This window comes from Abrus precatorius, unplaced genomic scaffold (assembly GCF_003935025.1).
Source record: "Abrus precatorius isolate BTA unplaced genomic scaffold, Abrus_2018 Scaffold6, whole genome shotgun sequence".
Lineage (NCBI taxonomy): Eukaryota > Viridiplantae > Streptophyta > Magnoliopsida > Fabales > Fabaceae > Abrus > Abrus precatorius.
In genome coordinates, this window is record NW_020874406.1 from 18,413,336 (window position 1) to 18,436,116 (window position 22,781).

Consider the following 22,781-nt stretch of genomic DNA (forward strand, 5'->3'; position numbering starts at 1 on the left):
TTTTCAGACCCTCTTCCGCTCCCTTCTTAAATTCACACCCAAGACATTCCTCTCTCACTCGCACTATCACTCTTCTCTCTCTCTCTCTCTCTCTCTCTCTCTCTCTCTCTCTCTCTCTCTCTCAAGCTTCTATGAAGTAGGTATTGTGATATTGGCTTGGTTCACTCAGACAAAATCACACACACGGATGCTAAATCAAGGTTTTGAGTTTTTGATTGAGCCGTGCCAATATCTCACTGCTATTTCATGTTTTGTTAGTTTATGCAAAAGTAATCAAGAGAAGATCAAACGCTAAATTTTTCTTCCTTCTCCCAACAGGCTATGAATGGATCGTGGATGCTTATTGAGCGAAGAAAAAAAAATCGCTGAAATTTTAATATTTAGTTCCTTTAAAAATTTGTTTATTGCAGGTGACTTTAGAAGACATGAATATAAGGTATACCTTCGTATCGTTCATCTTCTTCTCCGTTCTGTGCGCGTTGGCATTAATTGGTATGGGAACTTGAGGTTTATCTGTATCTTCCATGGCTCTGGTTATAAAGATCCAAAAGACTTTAATTAAGCGCGCAACGCAATCACTCTTTTTTCCAAAATTCTACGTTTATATTACTTAATTGAAAACAATGTTATTCCATCTCCGTTCATTTTATTCATGAAAAATGTTAATCCTAGAGTCTTAAGTGCTGAAGATAAGAACTAATTAAAATTTATTAAAAATAAAATATTAATATTTTTTAGAATATGAAAGTACAATAAATGTTGTATTTTTTAATAAAGTTAAATTATTAAAAGTATTTGTTTATTATAATTTTGAAGAAAAAAATATTTACATATCATTTTAATTGTTGAAGACAATATTAATTATATTTTCAGTGTGCTTGAGTATATAGCTTAATAAATACTTCTTTAGTAATTTCTTATTATAGATAACTTGTAGAAATTTAAACATTAATTTTTTAAAATAATTATTTTAATAATAAATATTTTAACTTGTAGTATTCATTAATATTATTATTAGTGCATCGAATTATATGATATTATTTTATTTTTAATAAATAAAATATTTTTAAAATTTAGTATTCATTAGTACATTAAATTTTAAATTTTATTTTATGCATTGTTGCACACATTAAAAAAATATTTTAATGTATTATGCTAAATTAATTATGAAAATAAAATTAAAAATTCTATAAATTATAAATTATTTCCATAAATATTTTATAAGATTTTTGAATGCTCTTTTTATCAATTATACCTTAACATAAAATTTAAAAAACAATTAATAAGAAAAATAATAAAAACACAGTTTCAAAAAAATTTAGAATATTAGTTTTTGACAACGTTTTAAATTGATACTGGGATAAATAACAAGGAACAAAAGGAGAGTACTAAACAGTTTTTTTCATTTAATAATAAAGCAAGTATGAGGACCACACAACTGACTGAGTAATAAATAGTATTGAAAAAAAAAATCAAATATTTTATTTTTTTAAGTTTTTTTTTTTTCCATATTTATTTTTAAGTAATATTTTTTCATTAATGATCAGTTATAGTTAGAGAAGACTACTTTTTTTTTGGGGGGGGGGGGGGGGGGAACTCATACTTGACTTTTGGATTATATAAGGTTACTATTATTCAAAATTTTCAAAACAAATAATTTGGGTTTTATAACATATCGCTTTGAGCAATGTTTGGGAGGCCAATGGGCAAATACAAATAATCTTTTCATATGTTAACCCTAACATGAAATTTTCTGCTTGGGCCTATTAAATTTGTGTTTTTTACCCAACCAGGAGGGCCAGATATGCGGACAGAAGTTGAAACCAATCACAATTTTTCGAAAACAAACAAACACAAATTCTATGCTGATACCAAATTATCAATGTTGACAAATTTGTTTTTTGTCAATGTGTCGATTGATCTTATCTTTAGAGGAATTTTTAGCAAAATAAATTTTCAAGTGTCACTTGATAGTATCTTCCCGGAATTGGGCATAACATTCAGGCGTGTTCCTCAAATTCGTCACCTAAGCTTCTAGGCGCTGAAATCCTTGGTTGGTGAGACTAGAACCCGAGTGAGCAGAACATGATACATGCCTTCAATTTTATACAGCTGCTACTTAAATATTTAAATGATAGATGTTGGTTAAGGACTTTTCAGATAAGATCATAATCTCAATAATTATAAAAATATAATATAAAAAACGCCCTATTGTTGGCCTTTAACTCTTATAAAAATCCCAATAAAAAATTGGAGTCAACACACCCTTGAAAAAATTGGAGTTAATATTGCCTTGAATGGAATTTTAGAGGTAAACGACTACAATCGGATAAGTATACTGTGTAATTGTTCTAGTCAGCCCAGACTAGATAGGTACAACAAACAACTAACGACAACAATCTTGAATATTTATTGGGGCTTAGTTTGAAATAAATTAATTGAGTCAAGTGAAAAAAAAAAACACTTTAATTCAGCATAAAAACTTTGAATAGATCAATAGAGAAGCCTTTGTTTTTTGTATTTTTTTTTAAACGGGATTAAATATATTTGTTTTCAAATGACTTTTGGGGACCATGCCCCTCTTGCACCCCGAACGTTTGAGTTGAATGCCTGTTCATCAAACTCATCCCAGGTCATGTGTAATATTATTATAGGTTAAAAATTTGCTCTTTACTTCTTATTTATATTTAATTTGATTTTTAATTTCTTTCTTCAACTTAATCTTCTCAATTAGGGTGTATTTAGATGATAGAATTGAGATTGTAATTTAGAGATTTAATATATAATTAGAATTGGTTGATAATTACAATCTTTATATTTGGGACTGTATAAGAAATTACACGTGGAAATAGATTTTTAATTTCATTTTCAACTCTATTTTTTAAATATTAAACCTAAAGTTTTAAAATACCAGTAATAATATTGGTGTTGGTAATGGGAATGAATATTTATGACTAAAAGTTATTTTATTTAATAAGCATCTCCAATATATATATATGTATATAATAAGTTTTTAAAATAAAGGAGACATGATAAGAAAAATAATGGACAAATGGTTTAGTTGATAGAAAATAATTATTTTAATATCAATTAAAAAATAATGTTAGAAATATAATATATTTCTTCCTTTTTTTAATTATGAAAACTTTTAATAATATATATATATATATTAATGTGAAAATGAGATACATAAACTGTAATAATTGAATTTTACAGTAAATAGTTAATAAAAAATTATAAAAGTCAAGTAAATTTTTTCAAAAAGCTATATAATTTTTTAAATGATCATATTTGACTTTTTAAACATTATAATCTTAATTATCGTATAGAAAAAACTTCTCTCACCATACACATACATGTCCATATGGTGTTGTAACTAAAAATAGTATAAGATTTTTTGTAAAAATATTTATAACCGTATAAATTATAAAATGTAATTAAAAATGAATAGAGTCTATATTTATATTCCACGTCAATTATAGTCAAACGCAGACAATTGAAATTTGAAAACAACAATTCTGGCAAAGCAAGTAACTTGAACCGCATGCATGAAGAGCTTACTTTTATTTTCTGTTGGTATTTTGTTTATATATTTTTATCTTTGCTGATGTTTGGGTTTTTGGGTGCTGGCATGCATGTGCGGCTCAACAGGTTGGATTAACTCTGCTGTTGTGACTTGCCCAAGAATAACAACCCTCTGTGGTCCAAATATTCGATCAATATTCTTAAACCCGAGTAAAACGTGCATAATAACTATGACATTTGTCAACCATTCCAACCAAAGTTTCTTTTTCTTCGTACTTTAACTAATATCTTAACAATATTATTTTAAAATGTATTTTATATATGTCATGTTAGTTTTCTAAAATTAATATAACAAATGTTATTATTATTATTATTGATTTTATTTTTTAATTTTACATCTTAAAGTTATATGTTTGTTAATTTAATTAACAGCTTAAATTTACTGGTATATCAAAATTTAAAGATACGGGTACTGACAATTTTGATATAATCTACTCTTGAAGTAGATTTATAGGTTACCATGAACTTTTAAAATATCTATATGAAATTTTTAGAATAAATGTAATTTTAATTTTTATATATTATTAATTACTTAAATATATAATAAATATAGTTTTTAAATTAATTATTATAAAAATATTTTATTGATATAACAATTTATAATCAATGATAGTATAAAAAGTGTTTATATTTTTTATTCAATTAAAATAAATAAGTTAGGTTTATACTTTACATTTTTTAAAATAAATTGAATTAAGATAAAATCAAGTCTGTCGTAACTTTTTTTTATGCTAATTTACATATGTATTTGTTATATAACTTTTCTATTTGTTTTAAACAAATTGTAAACTTTATTTTTTTAGCCCAATTAGAATTGCTTTATCCAGTAATTTTTTTTCATTTTCAACAATCAATTTATGAATGCAGATGATAATTTTAATGAATAATGGTGAATTTTGTATTACATCGATCGGCTAAAAAATTATGATAAATCACGGTACTAAACCAATTAATAATTCCTTGAATGTAGCGTTTATCGGAGAAGCAGCATGAAAAAAAAAATATATATATTTATTTCAGTTTTGAAATTTTTTCGGATTAAGGAATAAAACTTTTTTATGTTTATTTCAAGTTAAATAATGTATTTTATTCTCTAGAAAACAGTTTTTTATACGTTTTATTTTATTTATAATGAAGTAATTAACATGCTATTTTTCGGAAGAATGTTAGAAGTTAATATGTAACTTAAACAGTATCTTTTATTTTATCATTTTAGTTTTAATATTTTCTAAACATTAACATCTAGTTAAAATAATTTATCAAAATATAATTTTTTGGAAGTGTAACAATATATCTTCAAAAAACGTTGCCCAAAGTTTCTTAACAGAACGGTGAAATTTGAATATTTGTTGGCTTAAATTAAACAAAAAAACCTTCAGAAAAAGTAACATCAAACTCTCTGCTGTTCATGACTTGGTGAACTTTATTACTGTGTTCTTTGTTTTTAATTGTTCCCATTCCATGGTGCTCTCAAAACGACCCTACTCATAGTGGGATGAGCAAGAAAGTTCTATGGTTTGGTAGGCCCACGATTTAATCTGAGAGGATAAGGATTACAGGAATAAGCCCATATTCCCGAATAAACCTTAGACAAAGCCTCCCTCCGTGGGTCCCTATTCTGTTTTCTTTTATATATTTACTTCAAATTCTCTCCCATTTTCATATTATACTTAACTATACAAAAAATAATTTTATTATTTCCAAATTAAAAAAATTAAATTTAAAAATTGATAATAATAAATTATTATTAATAAATAAAACATATACTTTTATTTTTCTAATATGATAAATACTTTATTTTTAATATATTTTTTTACTTTTAATATCTCATCCTTGTCTTTTGACATTAACATTTTTTTAAAAAGGTATCTTCATTTATTCTGACATCAAATACAGAAAAAAATAATTATTAATTTTATTAATGTGCATTTATAATGTATGATAAAAAATAAGTTTTTATTAAAATTTAAAATATTTAATAAATTTGTGCTCGTGTTAAAAAATAGTTGATTTATTTATCCGATCCACAAACTTTCAATTGGCGTGTGTCCATTTTGGGCTGAATGCGGGGCCCACGCTGACGTGGATAGCTGGGAACAAACACACTGCGCCGAAGCAAAAACACTCATTAGTACCTGGAAAGAGAACCAAAGCAGCTAAATTAAAAAAGAAAGGACTCGAAAAGAGTTTTCCGTCAACTGAATCTCCATCTTTCCCCTTTCCCCTTTCCCCTTTCCCCATCCTCTCCTCTCTCTCTCTCGCTTTCGCTTCTTCTTCGCGATCTCTTTTGTCTCTCTCTTGGAGTTCTTCTTATTGTGCGTAGTGTTGCTGATCGCGCTTTGCTTCGCCTCGCGCTCATGGTGATCGAGCATGACATTGAGAGCTGCGGGAGCAGAGCGGTGCAGTCGTCACATACTCATCCTCGCCATCACCGCCAGAAACTGGAGGCCTACAATGAGGTGCTTCGTCGAATTCAGGAATCTAATTGCGAGGAGGCTCACGTTCCCGGCTTCGACGATCAGCTTTGGCTTCACTTTAATCGTCTTCCTGCTAGGTCTTTCACGATGCTTCTGAATTTACCTCGTTTTTTGCTTTTCTTTTGCGATTTGATACTTTCTTTTTTATTTTCTCAGAAATAACCGTGGAATAAGTGGTGAAAACGATTGACAGGAAATTCGTGACTAGCGTTTTTGTATATTCCTTCTCGTTTGTGTGTTTTTATAATTATTTCATGCAATTAGAGTTTTATTGTGTTATTTTGTACTCTGATGAAAATTGAAAGAAATAAAAAAAGGAGGAAAATAGCTGAGTGGTTTTTTTTTTTGCCTTTTTTTTTTACTTTACCTTTATAAGTGGATTTGCCAGAGTGGTTTTTGTACGAGTCTCCTGGTTGGTCACTGTGATTGCTACTACATAGGTACGCATTGGATGTGAATGTGGAGAGGGCAGAAGATGTTCTTGCTCATAAGAGATTGCTCAAGTTGGCAGAGGACCCTGCTAATCGTCCTGCATTTCAGGTTCGCTTGGTACAGGTAAAAACACATTAATAGAGCACTAGGAATTTGTTTAAATTACTACTATATCACAAACTCATTTTTCTGTAAGGATTTTATTGAAGTTTTGTAGTTTGTATTTTTACTTGTTTTGACTAAACCTAAATGAAATTCCTATAAATTAAGAATTCATTGTTCTAGAGGTTGTTAAGGATGCATACACGGAACTGGACACCCCCCCCCCCTCCTCTTTTTCTTGACTGGCACTATTGATTACTGCTAGCTGTTGTTGACATCAAAATTTAACTCTGGAATCTGCATGTTTATAAGTGACTAATATAACTACCAAGAAGTGCTACATACAGATTGAAATTGAATCATAACTATATCTATCCGTAATGCAGGTATATCCTTTTGCTAGTGTAAATTATGTAGATTCCATACATTCAGATCATTCTGAGAAAGAAGATGCACAGAGTTCTCTTAACTATTCTTTAAAGCAGGGGTATGGTTCTATCTTCTTGTGTCAGTTTTATTTCTATCCTTGCTGTTCAATAAGCAGAATCCTTTTCAATATTCAAACACTTGTTATTCTATTTTCATTTGTTCCACGTGTTTATTTTTTCAATTTTGTTTCTTTGTTGGGCAAAAAAGAATTCATCCACCACCTACATTTGGTTCATCCTCTAATCTTGAAGCTCTTGCACTTCAAGCAACTAAAAATAACATTGAAGATGGGGGCAGTGTTATGAGTGTGACACCATATGTTCACCGGTACGCTTTTTAAGAAATGTTTTATTTCGGGCTGTTATTCTTCTCGTCAAGATATAGTGAATGGGTTTGCTTTCTTCTGCTTCACTTTTTATTGCAAAAGGTGTCTTATGTTGATAAAGTAGAAGCATGTATTTTATGACAAGGTTGATTTATAGACTAGAATAAAATCTCACACCTTGAGGATAATAGTTTCCAAGTGTAATTCTCTTATTTTTTTTATTGTATATCCAAGTTTTAGAGAGAGAGAGAGAAGTTGGAGAATATTAAGTTTTTGTATTAGTCATTTTTATCTTTTCATAAATACATGATCATTGCTGACGTTTGATGTGTAGAAGAAAAATTCTAGAATCAGTCAATTAGAACATGTGTGTGTGTGCACGCATTGACAACGTTGTGGATGCCTCATGCCAATACTACGGAATGTAAAGACCCTCCATATGTAATTTCTCTAGAGGGCGCATGCATTCTTGTTTCCATTAGCTTGTAGTAGTCAATGAACATATTAATATGTTTAAAAGTTTAACCAGTTCTAATCTTTCCACTTACAAAATTTTAGGCCCATGCACGAGATCACCTTTTCAACAGTTGACAAGCCAAAACTCCTTAGTCAGGTGGTTAATTCTGACTTTATATTTAAAATTTTTGTAAATGGTGCTTTAATTTAAATTATTGGGTGATGTCGTTATGTGTAATCCTCATTATACTTTCTTTTTTACTTTATTCTTCAGCATCCTCATTTAAAATCTTTGCTCTTTTATACTTTGAAAAGAGTAATCGTCAATTGCATTCAAAACTGTAATTATCTGGATCTACTAGATTTCAAGGAGACTTTCATAAGTTCCAATCAATGATAGTACTGCTTATTCATTGCGCTTGGATAAAAATGTTTGGAAATTTTTAATGAGTTTAACTTTGATGCATTATCAATGTAACAAAGTTTTGCATTGTCATCTAATGATTAGTTGTCACATTGTTCAATGAATTTGACAGTGTTATGACTTACACAACATGTCAAATTCATTATATGATGTGACAGTATATTATTGGATGACAATATAAATCTTTTTTACATCAATAATGGATTAAAATTAAATTCTTCTTAATTATATGATAGAACAATTGTATTTTACATTATGGGATGTCTCTCACCCTTTACTATGCATTTTAGTTAACTTCAATACTTGGGGAGCTTGGACTGAATATTCAAGAAGCTCATGCATTTTCCACCACTGATGGATTTTCTCTGGATGTCTTTGTTGTCGAGGGATGGGCTAATGAGGTAGGACAAAAATATCTAAGCAATGATCTCATAAAATCACTAACAAGTGTTTTGGGCAACATAAAAACTTAATGTGTGCCTTGAACATCTTGCTATGAGTGCAGGTTGCAATTTTGAATTTGTAAAAAGATATTTAACTTTTTCTCTCTCTCTCTCTTTATGGCAAGTTTACCTTTCCATTCTATATGATTATTTATGTTGTCTCCATGGCATTTCAAAATTCAAACAATTTTGTTGTGTGGATATAAATACATAAGTACAATAATTTTTTGACTAGTTTAGAACATAGCAGGGTACTTAATTAAATAGTATGCCTAATTGATGTATTATTTCTTTAAATAAGTTATATTATCAAAACAGAATCGTTGCAAACCGTATCGTCACCCAACAAAGTGTAAAATTTTCCAATTTCGACAAAGATGAAGTATACATAATAATTCCAAATCCAACAAATAGAGATATTTAGGTTTTCTTCATAAAAAAGGAAAAGAGGGGGAGATAGAGAGGACTGATAACTGATCATTATGAAAGGGATGTTTCTAGCTGACTGCTGACACCCCTCCCAATACTAGCCAAAGCTATATGCTTCCTATGCTTTAGGTTGTAAAAATAAAATAAAATTTGGTAACAACATCTCTTATCTCGGATGAAACTGGAGAATTCCTGTTTGAATTTTTAATTGAATTGCATGTCAAACTAGATTAGGGACATTCTGTATGAGCTTTGTTAGTGATCATGCTGTTGATTTCTGCAAGACAATGGAATTTTTATAGCAATCAAATATTAAAGGAAGGTGTGAAGACTTTCTGTCAACAATAAATGCAGCACATAACTTTTTGTCAAGTTCTATTTGTCTAGCAATTCAAAGTTGTGCAAGATTTTTTGTTTTCTACTTTTTTGTTTTACTCTTGCAATGGTTTCTAGCAAGTGTACCTGGCTGTCATGTAAATTTGTTAGAATTTCGAATATTTTCCTTTGTAATCCATATATTATTTTACTTGCAGTTCTTACATGTTTATAATTTTCTTCTTTCCCCTTAGAAAATATTTGAATTTTATTTGTGTATGTGTTTTTTTATTTTTCCAATTGTATTTTCTATGTCCAAACTTCTTGACTCTATTGTATCTTCCTTTTGCCATTAGGAAACTGAGGAGCTGAAAGGTGTGTTGGAAAAGGAAATTTTGAAGGTTAAGGTATATTCTCCTTATCAATCATTTCAGTTAGAGATATGTTATAAAAACTACTCGTGTGTGGGATAGATTGCTCATGACATGACAATTTCAAATACAAAGTTCTCTCACTCTCTCTCTCTGAATGTATGTATGCGTGTGTGTATGTTTATATCTTTTGGAAACATTTCAAGATTAAGTTGGAAGAATGAGATTATTGCAGTTTGGATTTTGTTTTTCTGGGAAAAGGAACTGATATTAATTTGACTACATTTGAGTAATGGCAATGTCTGTGAAAATTAATTGTTCTTTGCACTCATACAGACCACTAAATTTCACTTCTCATTGTGTTAAAGACTTGCTGATACAAACTATCTTATTTGCTCTGCAGGAGCAATGTATGTCAAATCAGGGTATACGTTATGCTGCCAATGAACAATACCAGGCTCTGGTGGAACCCTCCCCGCACTGCATTCAAATACCATCTGATGGAGCTGATGTCTGGGAAATTGATAACAATCAACTGAAATATGAAAACAAAGTTGGCTCTGGATCATTTGGTGACTTGTAAGTTATTTTGATATGATGTTTATTTGAACTCTACATACATATCTTTTTGGTTGATGTCTCTTTCTATCCCATTCTTTGAACTACTTTAGGTACAGAGGTACATATTGCAGTCAAGATGTGGCAATCAAAGTTCTTAAACCTGAACGCATAAGTACAGATATGCTGAAAGAGTTTGCGCAGGAAGTTTATATCATGAGGTTTGTTTGCATGATTGAATGTAATTGTGTAGCTTCTATTTCCCATTACCAAGATATTTGTTTCTCCTATGCTTTCCTGCCTTGTGCTGTAACTTCACCTTTATGTATATACTTTTCATTCTGTATTTTATTAAATCATGATATTGTATATAATATTTCTGAGAATTGGGTTTTGACCGAGTTTAATGCTATCATGTGATCCGTCTAATTGACTTTACTTAATAGGATAAAGCTTGATTGTTGTTATATTGTATTAAATGGTGATCTGGTCTGCACACCCTATAATTAATTGTGATGGAGGAATGGAAATGGACTTATTTTGTTTGATAAATTATCTTGATATACTGTGCTATTAGAGGCTTATTGTCCATTGAGGAATTTTATGCCTTCTTACTATTCCTAGACTTAGAAAAATGTGAAATGCGCAGGCATTATACTTCTCGGCAGATCTTTTCTATCTTATTTCTTTTTGATCTCAGTTTGAAAATAAAAAATCCCAGGCAGCCTGACTCAAATCTTTGTGCTCCTATTGCAAAAGAGACTTCATAATTTGCTTTGATGCTTATTCACACTCATACAAAATTGTGCTACCTACACTGGTGCTTGATTATTTAAAGAGAATCATACTTTGGCTGTAATATTAAATTTTAGGTTCTGAAGAAAATCCTACATTTCAGTTATATTTCAATTTTTGGGCAGACTTAAAAAAGGACATAATATAAAATGATAGTATATGAGAGAATATTAGAGTAGAACTTATGGTGGAAAAGATAACCAAAAATCGTCTAAGATGATTCGGTCACGTATAGAGAAAACCTTTTGGAGGCGTAAGTAAGAAGAGTGAATTGCACGACTCTTACTTCGGTAAAAAAGGGTCAATAGAAATTCAAAAGAACTTTAAATGAAGTTATTCAAAAAGATTTTTTGATTATCTAGATTTTTGAAAATTTGATTTTTGACCGAACTCAATGGTTTCGTGTGATCCATGTTGCCAACCTCACTTTAGTGCAAAAAGGCTTGGTTATTTTTGTAGAGAAACTATATAACATCTGATTCCTTTGGTGGACCATTCAGGAAAGGAATATATTAACTAAAAATATGTCAATTTTAGATATTCGCTTCTTCAAATACTTCTCAATATTTTCTAAAATTAACTAGTAATGCTTCAATCGTGACAATATTAGTAGTTTGTATAACAGTCTTTTATCTTAGTTTGTTAGTATTAGTGATTGACTGATTGGTGATATGGTATCCATGTATGCCTAAATATTCATTCTTCCTTTACCATGCTTTATCTTGGATTGCAGGAAGATTCGACACAAGAATGTTGTCCAGTTCATCGGTGCATGTACTAGGCCCCCAAATCTTTGTATTGTTACTGGTAAATAGGAGAACCCAGACAATTTATGATGTTTAAATATATATGCTTCTTAGTATTAGTTTAGAGGATGAATCTGGGTGCAATGATATTGTTACTGCATTGTTACTTGGTGGTCCATGTATTTTAGTTGTGGGAACAACACTTCTGCTTATGGTGGAGGCTGAATACACATTGACCCTCCCCACATCCCATAATGAGGGAAGCCTTATACACAGACCTTCCTTTTTATATTCATATTGCTAGTTTACTAGTTCTATAATCTGTATAATGGCTCTGCTTATGTATTTATGTTTTGTCAAGTAATATAATTTTGGAGATGATTTGGCTGACCTATTCATTCACCTGATAATTCAATTTTGATGCTTATGTACTCATGTTTATGCCTTTATCAGAGTTTATGTCTAGGGGAAGCTTATATGACTTTCTGCACAAACAAAGAGGTGTATTTAAGCTTCCATCTTTGCTAAAAGTAGCAATTGATGTTTCCAAGGGAATGAACTATTTGCACCAAAATAATATAATTCACAGGGACCTCAAGACTGCCAATCTTCTGATGGATGAGAATGAAGTAAGAGGATTCCATGAATGCACACATTGATTCTGTCTGTTGCATCTATGTTTTGCTTCTCCCTGTATATAATTTTTGGTTTTGTATGCTTATGTTAAGTAAACTGTTACGTCTCCATGTTATGGGGTTATTGCACTGTTGACTCTTCTATTCTCAATTTAGAGTTCATTGTAGAATTTCTAATGTGTGATAATTTATTGTCAAAATTGTATTGGTGTTTTAAATTATAATTGATTGTTGTATTTTTATGTGCATTATTACACTGAAATACCATTAAGCTCTTAATAAAAGAGATTAGTTTACCTATTGGAGGTATTATGTGTTGAATCTGGGATTTAGTTCCTTTAAAATGAGGGGGGTGCAATATAGATGATAAAGTACGGTTTTTAGTTGTTCATTAAAAAATCAATGTTAGAATTGTCATAAAATACATGCACTTGTTTAACAAACCGTGAAATTGTAAAAATCTCAACCGTTGATTTTCTAATCAACAGCTTTAACCATAATTCTCTTAAGTACACCCACCTCAAGAAGCTAAATCTTTGTATCTAAAAGGCTCCTAGCCTTGTGCCCATCTCTCCCTATTGTCTCATTCATATTTCATACTGGTCTGCTTATATTTTGCCCTATATTCATTGATGAACCAGAATTGTATGTCATAGTGAATGACAAGAACCACTATAGCTTTAATTTTTCAGCAATCCAGCATCCAGTAAAATATAAGCCATACAGGGATGAGAGGAAAACAATATTTTTTTTTTCTTGAATAATTATGCATCTCTAAAAGTTATCATTTCACATGTACTCAAATAGCATATTGCTCTTCACCAGGTGGTCAAGGTTGCAGATTTTGGGGTTGCCAGAGTGCAAACACAATCTGGAGTGATGACAGCTGAAACTGGAACATATCGTTGGATGGCTCCTGAGGTATGGACTTGCTTGGACTTTATATTACTTGATTGATTTTTTTGTGTGACATTGATCATTGTGCAATACAAATTGAGGATCAGTATTTGTTTATGGTACACCTTTAGGTTCTGCCTGGTCGAAAAGTGGGAAATATGGTGGTGCACGGTGAAAATAGAGAATGATGGATTATTTTTTATTGGGGGGTGGGGGGAGGGAGGAGGGGTATGTTAGAGAGGTCTAAGACCTTATGTGGTGAGGGGAAGGTAAGCGTAAGCAAAGCCAAGTGGGATTCCATTCTGGGTTCAAGCAATCCTGAGAAGTCCCACTTGAACTGATATTCTTGGTTTCAATTTAAATGTGTCCAAGCTGAAGCAAAACTTTAATGTAGTAAGTAATATACTGGTTTTGGTAGATGTTAATATTCTGCCATAGTTATTGAATTTATCTTGTTTAGGTATGCAAGTTAAAATTTTAATTCAGCTTCTCTCTCTTTTTTTTAATAAAAAATTGAGATTAAAAAAGACAGATGAAATGATTGCCACTTTTTTCATGCTTTCTTAGTTATTTCCTTACCAATCATGCTTTGACACTTCCTCCTCAGTTCCATCCTTATTATTGTATTCATCAATCCCGTTAATATTGAACTTTAAATTGGGTACCTTATCTTCATATTTCCTTTGCTTTTCTAATTTTTATTTTAAATTCATCTGGTAATGGTAATCCCTTTCCATTGAAATTACTTTTACTTGAAGGTCATTGAACACAAACCCTATGACCAGAAGGCAGATGTTTTCAGTTTTGGAATAGCTCTTTGGGAGCTTCTAACTGGAGAAGTGAGTACCTTCATGCCAGGCAGTGCACTTTGCTGCTTTATCATTTATTCCTTTTTGATTCAGACATTGATCAGGCTTCTACTACTCTTATCTCATTGCATGTACTATTTTTTGTAACCAGCTGCCTTACTCTTACTTGACCCCATTACAAGCAGCAGTTGGCGTGGTGCAGAAGGTTTTTATTCTCTTCTCTTCGCAAATAATTTCCTTGTAAGCAATGTTCTTGTTTATCTATGATGATTCTACGTGGCTTAAATTGCTGTTAGGGTCTACGGCCTACTATTCCCAAAAATGCACATCCAAGACTTTCTGAACTGCTCCAGCGGTGCTGGCAACAAGATCCAACGCAGAGACCAAATTTCTCTGAAATAATAGAAATTCTTCAGCAGATAGCGAAAGAGGTAAACTAGTCCCGAATTTTTTAAAATATAACATAAACGTTGGACCCATCAAGCAATTTTCGGTTTCATGTTTCTACCAGGTCAATGATGAAAAAACAGACCGACCCAAAGATAAGTCATCCCATGGCTTTCTCTCAGCTCTTAGACGTGCCCATCATTGATATTGATATCCATGGAAGGATCACACACAGTATAGCCTTTTTGTCCTGTATAGTAGTCTGACCAAAGATCTATCGAGTTGGTTGTACCTGCTCTTGAAAGATTACGTTTTATAGTGCTATTGCCTTAAATCTCTCTTACAATCTGCGTCTCTCTCCCGGTTGCGTCTACTCAACTTATTCGCCTGTGAATATAGGATGGATGCAAGAGTAGTGAAAGTCGAAAATTCAAAGTATCATTGTAATATTAAATTTTTTATTTGTTTTCTATGCTTTTTGAATGGGAGCTTTTTCGATGCACTCCCCTGTATCCAAACCCTTGATGTTGGCTACTACAAGCATTATACATTGAGAATTGAGATGTACAAGGCTTAACTACAATAAGATTGGCATGTAATTGTTATGCAATTCAATGCAAAATTATTAAAACACGGGAGGTTGTCAAAATTCTTATCAAAAGCATTATATATATATATATATATTGTGCTTGATCAATTTATATTTTCCTTGTCACGAGTGATAAGGATACCACGATAAAGCCCAAAGATCGCCCCCCACTTGTAATCACAAAGAACAACCGTTGCTGTGGGTTAAACACCAACTAACCTTTTCATGTTTTTATCAGCTCAACTAGTCACTGTCACCATTCTTTAAAATACTTGTGATCAGTCTATTTGTTAAGTAGTTAAAACACCTATTTTATAAATTTATTGTTTCTCAAAAATCATTTTGAATATTTTAGAAGCTGATTAATTGCTAGAGGTATGTTAAAAAAACATGTTGACATCAGTCATCTTCTTATTACAACTATTGAGCAGCCGCTTTATATGAAAATAATCTAACCTAGAAAATGTAAGTGGATAGAACTAGTTTAAACAAATTTTTATTGACCAGTTATTAAAATATTATAACTAATAATTTGCTTAACGAATCAAGGGATTTGTGATAGGAATTGTGATTAATTAATGTTAACGATAGTTTGAATAGTAGGAAAGACTTCTGTCAACCTCATTGCTTAAACAATGATTGGACAATGTTAGATGTTATTTTTGTTTTTCATTGGGTCTTGTTAATATTTTTTATTTTTTATTTTTATGTTTAAGAATGATCCGATTGGGTCTTTTTTATTCACAAAAGTGTATTCAGTTTTTTTTTAAAAATATTTTTATTTTATTTTTATAAATAATTATAAACTGTCATCTTAATTTTATTTTATTTTCAAATATCTGTATTATAAGTACAAAATATATATTTTTGAATACATGAAACTTCGATAAATCTTGCGTTTTACCCAGTACATACGGACCATGGTTCAGCAAGTGGAACTCTCCCAAAAATCACAAAAAATTCCCTTTTGAAAAAAAAAAAAGGACATCATCTTAGAGTTGTATCAAGTTTTGGCCTGGCGGTTTGAACTGTATGGAGGAGAAGGCGTAATCAACAATACATGAAGCCAAGAAAGAGAGTTTCTTTACGAAGTTTGATAAATATTAACCTTTTTTAATTGTTGATATCAACAAATATATGTAACCATCTCTTTCTCCCGCATTTACATGTACATTTCAATTTAAGGATTTTTCCTCCCCAGTATCAGATTGCCAATGCCTTGGTGAAATGTTTCTGCAGCCCCATGCATGAGACTCTTCCCAAAACTTATTCTATATACAGCTGCAGGTCCAACATTAACATTTCATTGTTCTGTTGGAAGTCCATTTTGGGTCCAAGCAGCATAACCACCCGCTATGTCTGTGAGTCCAGTGAACCCCTACAAGATGAACAAATATTAGTCACTATACAATCTTTGAATTTTCAAGTAAGATTTAAAGATATCAAAACATCCTTAGGAAATTTGAATGACAATAAACCAACAATATATTCTCTTTAAAGCGAACCAGTAAAAAGTTACATTCATCCTAGAATTTAAATGGTTTAAGATCTTGATCCACTTTAAATTATATGAAGATGAATACTTCCTTATTTGATTGCTATAGATACAAGCTAACGTAAGAACAACCTTGATCCATTGCTTTTTTAGTATTAAAAGAGGTACAGAAAAACTTAATAGTCAATCAATCTAGGTTGTATACAGCTAGCCATGATAGACACCTTGCTGTGGAAACACTTACTGATCCAGACATTCAAACAAACTAGGATGCTTGCTTTCAACTCCAATCAATTTTAAGTTTAAGGAGTTGAAGAAATAAAATACTTACAGCAGCTAACAAGTCACTAGCAGCCATCATAGACCTTTTACCAAGCTGACACCCCTGTGAAACCAGAAGCCAACATCTAAAATTAAGCAAGAGTGCACAGAAACAACATAAAGAATTTAATGACTGGGAAACAAGAGTTTAAGATATGCACTCACAACAATAATTTCATCATCTTTCCTAAAATGTGAGGACACCTCCTTAAGAAAGTTGCTGTTCTTTGTCATCCCTGAATATATACATGAATGGAGAATCCATAATGAGATGATAATAATAATAATTTACCTACAACCATGAGACTCTGGAAGGGTACAGTATTAGATTATCAGTAAGTTTTAACATGAAAGAAATGATTTTTGAACGACTTTTCTTTATTTTTGGGATACGTGTATGTAAAGAGATAAAAACAACTGTATAAGGTGTCATTTTTCAGTTGTCTAAATAATATAACTCTGTGACCCTCTCTTGTAACCATCACATTTCAAGGATTTATTTTGATTTGAGCTTTCAACAAAATGCTTTCATTTTAATTTTCAAGGATGGGCATGTCACAATTGACATAATATTGGAACTATGGATTGAATTGGATTCATTGAACGTCTAAGCTAATGATCAGATCAGGTAAGATAGTTATTTTTGCTTTAGAAGGGAACTCTGCATTAAGAATCAACAAAGCAGCTACCATCATCACTGAGAATATTATAATTTAATGTACAAATTGAGAATTGAAATAAAACCTGATCCAACTCTGAACATGTAAGGAATGTTAATAGCTCCAGGAGCATGTCCAGCATTGAACTCTTCCGGGGTCCTTCACACAAAACAGGGGAAATAGGTGAGGTTTTGGCTGCTTCTAAAACATGATTCCAAAAAAACTCCATGCGTTACGCATATTAGTGATGGCAATTAATCTCTTACCTCACATCCAAATATCGATGACCAGCTAGAAGAAGCTCGTATGCTACACGCACGGGCACTGAAGTTGGACTTGGAACTCTAATAGCCTCCATATTCCCCTTCAGAGAAGCTTCCATCCTTCAATAACCCATAACACGTTAGCTACTATTTACTAATTATAATTACTACCCATGTCACAAGCCATGTTTAAATTCATGAAAAGAGAAAAATATAAGTAATATTTTCATTCTATTGATTAGCAAGTTAGTAACCGCAATTAAAACGTGATCCATTTCGTTTATTCTCGAGGGTACTACGAGGTATATATATAACTAGTCTCTTTTAATCAAAAAAATATTCATACAATAAAACTATTCTACTTGGTTATGTTATGTTCCATCTCATCATCTAATTTCACTCACAGAAGGAGAAAAACAAGAACAGAACAAAACAAAACACTCTTCTTTTTCGAAGCCCATGAATCATGATTAACACTTTCTTCACGCTTACCGGAAATTTGGAAACTTGAGTGGAACAGCAATGGTTCTCCGTCCCTTGTGAGAGTTCAGGGATTTTATAGGTGATGAGCTGCACGTAGCAACACTTGAAGTTTAACAAAAAGAAAAGAAATAAAGACAAATAATTAAAAAATTGTATTGGTATAGAAGAATGGTTTCATAAATTTGACCTTGTGTGACATAAATTGGGTGAGCATAGGGGAGAACATGAAGGAGGGGCACGGAAGCAAACGGCGGAGACATCAAATGTTGTTGCTATCATTGTTTTCATCGTCGTTGTTTACTAGTGATGCTGAGAATGAGATTATTATCGGAATGGTATATACTACGCAATGCAAAATAAGTGGTTAGCTTTGTTGATGTAATGCTTAAGGTTGCCACTGCCAGGCCAAAGATTTGAAAGGTTTGCATGCATTTGTAGCCAAAGTAAGGGTAACCCCTGGCCCACACCTTAATATCTATATCACATCTATTCAAAAACTCTTTAAAGACATTATTTATGTTTGTAATATTTTATCCCATTTTTTCTTAATAATAAAAGATGTTACCTTATTTGTTACTTTACCTTTTGAACTCAAGAAAAGATAGCTTATAATATATTAAAGTACGTCAAAAGAAGAGTAAGAAGTACACGAAAAGGAGACAGAGATCACAATCAATCGTGAGGATTGAGGAGCAGTGATGGGCAACCACGCCATCAATAATGTCTAGTACTCCTGTTCATGTTCTTTGTTGAGATACATTTTGTAGGTTATCCATAAGAACCAATTCCCGGTAAATTTTATACAAATAACATTGTGAGTTCAGACATTATTTTAATATATACAGTGGCATTATCTAACAACTCTTGGAATGATAATTCTTTAAGAGTTATATTATTTGTATATATTTATTCATTGTTTTATCTAATATATTAATTATTTTATCTTATAATTATCATTTTTATCTATTCAGATAATAACCTCATTTTTCAAAGAAAACTTTAACATATGGTAGGAGATCTCTAAACTAAAATATTTGACTATATATGTGACGTTTATAATTAGTGAAATAAAAGAAATGAGAGGGTGCATTTGTTTTGGATAAAATCCTATAAGATGACACGTATTGGCACACGGATAAGCCCGAGCACAAACATGAGCATTGAATAAACAAAGAAAGTGGTGACCCACCACTCACGACTCTGGAAACTCATGGATAAGTTTCCACCTCAGAAAGCCCATCGGATTAGGGTGGAGAGATTCTTCTACTGTTCTACACGTGGCAACACCATCCTCCACCTCCCTCCCAACTAATGGACCCTCTGCATTGGGCCTAGATATTTTCAAACCCCAAACCATATTCTTCCCCCATTATTGGGCTCCAATTAGGAGGCCCATTAATAAACCAACGAATCGGCCCAATCAATTCAACACTAACTAGTCTCAGTAGTTAGTGTGAATTGGGATAGAACGGAATGGTGAAAGAAGTAGCCAGAGACGGTTAAAGGTTCTGAATGGCTTCCTTCACCTACGCCACACTATCACTATCGTCTTCATGTTTTTTCTCTGCCGGAGCAACGATTCGCCACCGTCGTTCTCCGAACCAGCTCAGGTTGTTACCTCTCAAATGCTCCTCTTCGTCTTCGGAGCCTGAAACCGCCTTGCCTCCTACCGATTGGACTCGCAAACTGATCGCAGGGATCTCTGGAATCGGATTCCTCGAAACCTCGTACCTCACTTACCTCAAACTCACCGACTCCGACGTTTTTTGCCCCGTCGGCGGCGGCACCTGCTCCGACATACTCAACAGCGATTACGCCCTTGTTTTCGGTATCGCTTTCTTTTACGTTGCAACTAACTAACTAACTAACCGGTACGGGAATTTGTGTTATGAACGGCATGGTCGTTTTGCATTTTGCAGGTGTTCCTCTTCCTTTAATTGGTATGGCTGCGTATGGATTTGTTGCTGCTCTAAGTGTTCAATTGGCTTCAAAGAAATTGGCGTTTGGGATTGATAAATCCAATGCTCAATTAGTATTGCTTGGAATCACAACTTCCATGGCAGCTGCTAGTGCGTATTTTTTGTACATTCTAACGACAAAATTCTCCGGTTCATCTTGTTCCTATTGTCTACTATCGGCTTTCTTGTCCTTCACCTTGTTTTTTATTACCCTGAAGGTTCGTTGTGTTAAACCAAAGCCCCTTTAACTTACGCATTATACTACTTTTCCATGTTGGTTTGTGTTGCCTAATTGGTGCACTTTTTGGAATTTGTGTTATAGGACATTGGATTTCAAGAAGCGTATAAACAAGGGGGTCTCCAACTATTAGCTGCTAGCTTAGTGATTCTCATGCTTAGCACCTCCTATAGCGATTCTAAATCCAGGTGAATATTATTGACTTTTTTTTTTTTTTGGCAACTTGATTAGCACCTTTCGATCATTTCAAAATATCTATTCCATTTTTTAGGAGATGTAGTACAAATGTACAATTTTGTTATCCATTATCAATCGATGCCATTTCATCAGCTTGAACAAAATTAGGTGAAAAACGAATCTCCTTCGAGTCATGCCTTTTCTGTTTATTACCAATAATTCCTTGTTCAGTACATCTTTTTTCTACTATCGGGCTTTATGATCATTGCTAATAGTCCCTTATCCAGTGTTTTCTTTTTTAGTTGTTTCAGTTTTATTCATGTTGACATAGATATGACAAATGCAGAATGTAGTTAAGCTGGTGTGGATTTTACATCGCCTTCATTACTCATAATCAACAGATTAGGATTTCCGCACAAATGCATACTAAATGAACATAGAAACCCTCATGCATAACTATATAATTAGTATAGTATTATAATATGTGGAACTGTAAGAAGTAGGAAATGCCTTGACTTGGAGATTACTTAGATTTCTCAGTTTTCATGTGAAGGCTAGCTTTGTTCTTTCAAATAAATCTCAGGCAGCAATACATTTATTTAGTTTTTTTTCCTATCCCTATTGGAGATGAAACCAAGGTGAATGCATATTCTTGTAACATACAAAATTAAACTTTTCAATGCTTCCGATGTCTTCTTTAACAGCCTGGCTGAAATTGAACTGCCATATTATGCTACTGAAATTACAACTCCATCAAGCCCTTTTACACTATCTCTAGCAAAGTATTTGCACTCCATAGGAGCTAAAATGTATGGAGCTTTCTGGTGTTCGCACTGTCAGGAACAAAAAGAGGTATATTGTCACTTCTAATTTCTTTTGAACTTCTTAACCATACAACAATGTTACGCATTTCTCTTCCTTGAACTTGTCATCAATTCTGCTGAGAAGTGAACGACTCTTGCAATATCACTTTAATTTTTAGAATTCAATTTCAGTTGTGTAATTTTCAATCATGAACTCAATCATATGGCTATTTCACATTTTGTGAAGATCTTGACCTTGGTATTAGGAGTAGTTAAACAGTCAATGGATTCAGAAATTACATGGTTCATTTCTTCCTGAAAACTCTTCCTGGTATCATTATATTATTCTGCTTTGGATCTATCATAGCATACTAGCGTAGTCAATTTTAATTCTTCATCCTGTTTTCCTATGCTTGATAATGTCCAGATCTGAGAGTTCTCAAGCCTTTCTAGCTACAGTTTGTTGTCTAACATGTCTTTTAAGTGGAAATTATTGACTTCAACCAGCTGATGCAGATGTTTGGAAATGAGGCAGCCAAGCAGTTGGATTATGTGGAATGCTTTCCCGAAGGTTATCGGAAAGGAACTAAAATGATCAAGGCATGCCTAGATGCCAAAATTGAAGGTTTCCCAACGTGGGTTATTAATGGCCAGGTAAAAAGGAAGTAGGCTATGATTGCAACTGTCTCTTTGCATCCTCTCTGTCCTACCTGAATTTGTTTCGTTCTGATTGCATCAAGCATGGGCATCTCATGCAGGTTCTGAGTGGTGAGCAAGAATTGTCGGAGCTGGCTCAAGTGTCTGGTTATAATGAATCTGTTCAACCTAGTTAAGGCTTAGACTGAAAGTGAAAAAGATAGCATTGTAGTAGCACACACATTGTACAGCTTACAGATGAGTTGTTTGTCCTTAGGCATATGTATAAATTCCTTTCCATTAAGCTATAATGTTAATGTCTTTTAATTTTTCCTTTTATCGGTACATGTATTTTTTTTAATTATTATAACGGGTAGCTGGTTTAAATGATACATGTTTCCCTTAAGTTGAGAGAACTAGTTTTACCATAATATACATATTCTTGATTTGAACAGGATTACATTCCGTGAATAATACTTGTAGTTTGAACTTCAAAAACAACCACTATAACACGGTCATTTATTTTTTATATTATTAGATTGTT

General features: G+C 32.3%; 3 protein-coding genes across 6 annotated transcripts; 2 read left to right on the plus strand and 1 right to left on the minus strand.

The window, feature by feature from the left end:
- Positions 1-5,736: 5,736 nt before the first annotated feature.
- LOC113868820 (serine/threonine-protein kinase STY17-like) lies at positions 5,737-15,259 on the plus strand. Of its 2 annotated transcripts, XM_027504741.1 has the most exons (16): positions 5,737-6,139; positions 6,503-6,617; positions 6,983-7,083; positions 7,233-7,352; positions 7,909-7,963; positions 8,521-8,631; positions 9,774-9,824; positions 10,192-10,367; positions 10,460-10,567; positions 11,875-11,948; positions 12,341-12,516; positions 13,348-13,443; positions 14,178-14,258; positions 14,380-14,433; positions 14,525-14,659; positions 14,740-15,259. In XM_027504741.1, exons 1-16 carry the CDS (start codon positions 5,943-5,945, stop codon positions 14,818-14,820), a joined length of 1,731 nt encoding a protein of 576 aa, XP_027360542.1. In that variant the 5' UTR covers positions 5,737-5,942; the 3' UTR covers positions 14,821-15,259. The 2 variants fall into 2 exon arrangements, with proteins under 2 accessions (XP_027360542.1, XP_027360543.1); XM_027504742.1 differs by lacking the exon at positions 14,740-15,259 and having other exon boundaries at positions 14,525-14,668.
- A 1,006-nt stretch (positions 15,260-16,265) lies between these two features.
- On the minus strand, positions 16,266-18,898 carry LOC113868825 (thiosulfate sulfurtransferase 16, chloroplastic-like). The gene is made up of 7 exons (XM_027504748.1): positions 18,613-18,898; positions 18,435-18,512; positions 17,946-18,062; positions 17,765-17,838; positions 17,186-17,256; positions 17,031-17,084; positions 16,266-16,582 (listed from the first exon to the last, which is right to left on the minus strand). Exons 1-7 carry the CDS (start codon positions 18,711-18,713, stop codon positions 16,508-16,510), a joined length of 570 nt encoding a protein of 189 aa, XP_027360549.1. The 5' UTR covers positions 18,714-18,898; the 3' UTR covers positions 16,266-16,507.
- Positions 18,899-19,885: 987 nt separating this feature from the next.
- Positions 19,886-22,740, plus strand: LOC113868823 (thiol-disulfide oxidoreductase LTO1). 3 transcript variants are annotated; one of them, XM_027504745.1, is made up of 6 exons: positions 19,886-20,253; positions 20,345-20,601; positions 20,706-20,809; positions 21,503-21,650; positions 22,118-22,255; positions 22,360-22,740. In XM_027504745.1, exons 1-6 carry the CDS (start codon positions 19,938-19,940, stop codon positions 22,432-22,434), a joined length of 1,038 nt encoding a protein of 345 aa, XP_027360546.1. In that variant the 5' UTR covers positions 19,886-19,937; the 3' UTR covers positions 22,435-22,740. The 3 variants fall into 3 exon arrangements, with proteins under 3 accessions (XP_027360546.1, XP_027360545.1, XP_027360547.1); XM_027504744.1 differs by having other exon boundaries at positions 19,900-20,253; positions 22,342-22,662; XM_027504746.1 differs by having other exon boundaries at positions 19,900-20,253; positions 22,109-22,673.
- Positions 22,741-22,781: the final 41 nt, after the last annotated feature.

Bases quoted from the DNA above. Each gene is read 5' to 3' on its own strand.
- LOC113868823 (XM_027504744.1), top strand. From the start codon at position 19,938: ATGGCTTCCTTCACCTACGCCACACTATCACTATCGTCTTCATGTTTT. The intron at 20,254-20,344 runs GTATCGCTTTCT...TGCATTTTGCAG, and splicing joins CGATTACGCCCTTGTTTTCG to GTGTTCCTCTTCCTTTAATT. The intron at 21,651-22,117 runs GTATATTGTCAC...CAGCTGATGCAG, and splicing joins ACTGTCAGGAACAAAAAGAG to ATGTTTGGAAATGAGGCAGC.
- LOC113868820 (XM_027504741.1), top strand. From the start codon at position 5,943: ATGGTGATCGAGCATGACATTGAGAGCTGCGGGAGCAGAGCGGTGCAG. The intron at 6,618-6,982 runs GTAAAAACACAT...TCCGTAATGCAG, and splicing joins TTCAGGTTCGCTTGGTACAG to GTATATCCTTTTGCTAGTGT. The intron at 9,825-10,191 runs GTATATTCTCCT...TTTGCTCTGCAG, and splicing joins AGGAAATTTTGAAGGTTAAG to GAGCAATGTATGTCAAATCA.
- LOC113868825 (XM_027504748.1), bottom strand. From the start codon at position 18,713: ATGAAAACAATGATAGCAACAACATTTGATGTCTCCGCCGTTTGCTTC. The intron at 17,839-17,945 runs GTAAGAGATTAA...TTTTGTGTGAAG, and splicing joins CATCGATATTTGGATGTGAG to GACCCCGGAAGAGTTCAATG. The intron at 17,085-17,185 runs GTGAGTGCATAT...CTGGTTTCACAG, and splicing joins AAGATGATGAAATTATTGTT to GGGTGTCAGCTTGGTAAAAG.